Source organism: Oncorhynchus mykiss, chromosome 6 (assembly GCF_057628025.1).
Source record: "Oncorhynchus mykiss isolate SJ-2025 chromosome 6, ASM5762802v1, whole genome shotgun sequence".
Classification (NCBI taxonomy): Eukaryota; Metazoa; Chordata; class Actinopteri; order Salmoniformes; family Salmonidae; genus Oncorhynchus; species Oncorhynchus mykiss.
The window spans coordinates 7,425,001-7,430,000 of record NC_143027.1 but is presented as its reverse complement, the minus strand read 5'-3'; the positions used below and the strand labels follow the sequence as shown (position 1 = coordinate 7,430,000).

The following is a 5,000-nucleotide window of genomic DNA, read 5'->3' as shown; positions in this document are numbered from 1 at the left end:
TAGTCAGAAGGGAAACAGGTTGGCGCTTACCAATTTGGCATCTCCATAGGTCGTTTATGGTAACACTAGGTAGTCCCTGAGCCTATTAGACTAAATACACATTGCTAGCCAGCAGCCAGTTGCTCATAAAATCACAGTCGTCTGACTGCGACTGGCAGGGGACAAAGCCGGTGGCGGAGCCAAAATGGACATTCATCTCAGTTGCCGTGGCACTACTAGTGCTGTTGGCTAGGATCCCAAGGGCCATTAAGACTGGCCTCTGACTGCATCTGGTGTCTCTCAACTGGCTAAGAAGACTGGGCTCTGACTGCGTCTGGTCTCTCTCAACTGGCTAAGACTGGGCTCTGACTGCGTCTGGTCTCTCTCAACTGGCTAAGAAGTCTGGGCTCGAAATTCACAACACGTCCTATGGTAGAAGTAGGAGTAGGATCCCCTTTCCATAACACTGCTACTCTGAGACTCCCTGTGAATAATATACACCTGGTTTTATTGCTATGGTCATGTTGTGGTGTGTCTCTGTCACACAGCTTTTAATAAGACTCACACACTGCAGAGTTTACCAAGCAGCAAATATAATAACGAAGAGTCTTACCCCGAAGTTGGAGGCATTGAAGCGGTCACATGCGGAGACGTTGGTGATGGTCGTAGGATGGGCGTAGAAGGCGTTGATATTGGCCAATAGAGTACTCATCACAGCAGGAATACCAGACAACATGTACTTAGAGGACAGACAGGCAAAGTGACTGGAGAGAGACAGAGGGATGGAGAGACAGAGAGGGAGTGAGATGAAGAGAGAGACAGAGAGGGAGTGAGATGAAGAGAGAGATAACGAGAGAGAAAGAGAGAAAAATAACGTGTTATTTCTCCATCAGCCATCTCCTAAAAGTCACATAGTGAGAGATTGATGAAGGTGTGTGTGCGTGACAGGTCATGAGACATGTTATTGATGAGTGTACTCAGTGTTATTGATCAGTGTACTGTACCCCTCAGTGTTATTGATCAGTGTACTGTACTCCTCAGTGTTATTGATCAGTGTACTGTACTCCTCAGTGTTATTGATCAGTGTACTGTACTCCTCAGTGTTATTGATCAGTGTACTGTACCCCTCAGTGTTATTGATCAGTGTACTGTACTCCTCAGTGTTATTGATGAGTGTACTGTACTCCTCAGTGTTATTGATCAGTGTACTGTACTCCTCAGTGTTATTGATCAGTGTACTGTACTCCTCAGTGTTATTGATCAGTGTACTGTACCCCTCAGTGTTATTGATGAGTGTACTCAGTGTTATTGATGAGTGTACTGTACTCCTCAGTGTTATTGATCAGTGTACTGTACTCCTCAGTGTTATTGATCAGTGTACTGTACTCCTCAGTGTTATTGATCAGTGTACTGTACTCCTCAGTGTTATTGATCAGTGTACTGTACCCCTCAGTGTTATTGATCAGTGTACTGTACTCCTCAGTGTTATTGATCAGTGTACTGTACTCCTCAGTGATATTGATCAGTGTACTGTACTCCTCAGTGTTATTGATCAGTGTACTGTACTCCTCAGTGATATTGATCAGTGTACTGTACTCCTCAGTGTTATTGATCAGTGTACTGTACTCCTCAGTGATATTGATCAGTGTACTGTACTCCTCAGTCTACCTGTCAGAGAATGGAACCTTGGATGCCCTGGGCAATTGTGCAGTCAATTGTGCAGTCACACACACACACACACGCACACGCACGCGCACAAGCACACACACACACACACACAAGTTCTTGGACTCACGTCATGGCCTGGTAGATGGACTCGATGCCATAGCGCAAGGCAAACTCGTCCACGATATTCTGATGCACCTCGTCAAAGTAGACCTTCCATGCATCATCTCCATAGGCAACAGGCATCTTCACTACCCCCTGACCCACAACATCAGTAGAGTAATGGAACATGTTCTAGAGGGGGGAGACAGGGGGAGAGAGAGAGAAAGAGAGAGAGAGGAGGGAGAGAGAGAGAAAGAGAGAGAGAGGAGGGAAAGAGAGAGAAAGAGAGAGAGAGGAGGGAGAGAGAAAAAAGAGAGAGAGAGAGGAGGGAGCGAGAGAGACAGAGAGAGAGAGAGAGAGGAGGGAGAGAGGGAGACAGAGAGAGAGAGAGAGAGAGAGAGGGAGAGAGAGAGGAGGAAGAGAGGGAGAGAGAGAGAGAGAGAGAGACAGAGAGAGACAGAGAGAGAGAGAGAGAGAGAGAGAGAGAGAGAGACAGAGAGAGAGGGAGACAGAGAGACAGAGAGAGAGGGGGAGAGAGAGACAGAGAGAGAGGTGGAGAGATAGAGAGAGAGAGAGAGAGAGAGAGACAGAGAGACAGAGAGAGAGGAAGACAGAGAGACAGAGAGAGAGGGGGAGAGAGAGACAGAGAGAGAGGGGGAGAGAGAGACAGAGAGAGAGGTGGAGAGAGAGAGAGAGAGAGAGACAGAGAGACAGAGAGAGAGGGAGACAGAGAGACAGAGAGAGAGGGGGAGAGAGAGACAGAGAGAGAGGGGGAGAGAGCGACAGAGAGAGAGAGAGAGAGAGAGAGAGAGAGAGAGACATAGAGACAGAGAGAGAGGGAGACAGAGAGACAGAGAGAGAGGGGGAGAGAGAGACAGAGAGAGAGATGGAGAGAGAGAGGAGGGAGTTTCCTTTGTTTCTATGCTTTCTGTAGTCACAATATATAGTATACACTGTATAACATGTGATGTGTTACCTCATGCAGGCTGGTGTACTGAGCGTGGTAGGATGCTACTTTCTCCTCCCCTTCAATCTCCACACTGATCTGTAACCTGATGGCCCCAGACACTGCTGACTTATCAGTCCTCTTCTCTGTAGGGAGAGAGACACAGATACACACTGTCAGAGACAGACAGACAGACAGACAGACAGACAGACAGACAGACAGATCCACACTGTCAGAGACAGACAGACAGACAGACAGACAGACAGACAGACAGACAGACAGACAGACAGACAGACAGACAGACAGACAGACAGACAGACAGACAGACAGACAGATCCACACTGTCAGAGACAGACAGACACATCCACACTGTCAGAGACAGACAATCAAAGGAGGGAGTCAATGAGCCAGTTAGACAGTGAGTCTACAGTGAAACATGTTGTGATTGGTTTGGTGCTTAGTCCTCATAACAATATTTCTCTCAAGTGTTTCCCTCTCTCCCTCCCTCAGCCACCCAAGGCAGATGCTTCTGAATATTAATCAGTGGAGACGACCCTACTGGCTCCCCTCAATATGTTAAACAGCTGCTGCCAATCAGAACGCTCTATCTGGTCTCAGCTCATTAATATTCATGAGGCAAAGAGGTACAGTCTGCCCTGTTGCTAGGGACACACGTTTAACTGAGCGAGAGAGAGAGAGAGAGAGAGAGAGAGAGAGAGAGAGACAGGAAGAGAGAGACAGAGAGAAAGAGAGAGAGACAGAGAGAGAGAGAGACAGAGAGAGAGAGAGAGAGAGAGAGAGAGAGAGAGAGGGGGGGGGAGAGACCTGGGCCCTGGCAGTAAACCCCAAAAATATTAAAATAATTATTTTCCAGAGAAGATACAGATCTCAGGGAATTAGTCCAAAATATATAGAGTACTGTACACACTAAAATTACTTAGGTTTAAAAATAAGCTCAACTGGACACCTTAATGAGGCAGTGAATGAACTGAGAGAGAAAGCACGCAGGGCTATCTACGCCATTAAAAAACACATTCAAATTGTAATACCTAATTAAAATTAGGCCAAAACCTAATTTAATGTGTCATTGAACCAATTGCACTTTATGGCAGCGAGGTGTGGGGTCCACTTGCAAAACAAAATTTCGCTAAATTGGACAAACACCCCATTGAAACCCTGCATGCAGAGTTCTTTAAGATTCTCCTACATTTCCAGAGGAAAACTACAAACAATGCATGCAGGGCAGAATTAGGCCAATATCCACTAATAATATAAACTCAAAAAAGAGCAAGTAAGTTTTGGAAACAAGAACTGGGCACACTGAAGCCTCAGTCCCCTCATCCAGCTGGTCCTGGGGCTGAGTTCACAAAACTGTTCTACTAACACACTGAAGCCTCAGTCCCCTCATCCAGCTGGTCCTGGGGCTGAGTTCACAAACCTGTTCTACTAACACACTGAAGCCTCAGTCCCCTCATCCAGCTGGTCCTGGGTCCGAGTTCACAAACCTGTTCTACTAACACACTGAAGCCTCAGTCCCCTCATCCAGCTGGTCCTGAGTTCACTAACCTGTTCTACTAACACACTGAAGCCTCAGGGACCAGAACATCCAATCAATCAGAGTAAAACAAATTATAACACAGTCAAAACAAAACTACAATGTTTATTGGGAAATACAAGCACAAAGCAAAATGCAGTGCTATCTGGCCCTAAATCGACATTGTGGCTAATAGCTAACTGTTTGAACATGGTTACTGATCAAAACCTTAGAAAGTCCTTGACAAAGTACAGGCTCAGTGAGCACATCCGTGCCATTTGAAAAGGGTAGACACAGGAAAACCTGGCTCCCTGTAGAGGAAAGGCTGTGCAACCACTGCACAAAAGCAGAACCTGAGACAGAGCTGCATTTCCTGTCAACATTAAAATAAAAAATAAAAAAAACAATTAGAGTGTCATTTACCCAAATTTGAAACCCTTATTCAAGGTTTCAAAGACCTCTCTGATGAGAGTAGGCTACCCGTCCTGTTGGGGGAGGGATAGGCTACCCGTCCTGTTGGGGGAGGGATAGGCTACCCGTCCTGTTGGGGGAGGGATAGGCTACCCGTCCTGTTGGGGGAGGGATAGGCTACCCGTCCTGTTGGGGGAGGGATAGGCTACCCGTCCTGTTGGGGGAGGGATAGGCTACCCGTCCTGTTGGGGGAGGGATAGGCTACCCGTCCTGTTGGGGGAGGGATAGGCTACCCGTCCTGTTGGGGGAGGGATAGGCTACCCGTCCTGTTGGGGGAGGGATAGGCTCCCCGTCCTGTTGGGG

At 47.3% G+C, this 5,000-nt stretch overlaps 1 protein-coding gene across 1 annotated transcript in view; it reads right to left on the bottom strand.

The window, feature by feature from the left end:
- LOC110525085 (protein unc-13 homolog B) overlaps positions 1-5,000 on the bottom strand; it is a 70,720-nt gene that overhangs the window by 43,554 nt on the left and 22,166 nt on the right. Inside the window, exons 10-12 of the mRNA XM_090236930.1 lie at positions 2,723-2,838; positions 1,775-1,938; positions 593-743 (exon numbers count right to left, since the gene is read on the bottom strand). Of these exons, the coding sequence (XP_090093056.1) occupies positions 593-743; positions 1,775-1,938; positions 2,723-2,838 (431 nt within the window). The remainder of the gene's footprint in view (positions 1-592; positions 744-1,774; positions 1,939-2,722; positions 2,839-5,000) is intronic.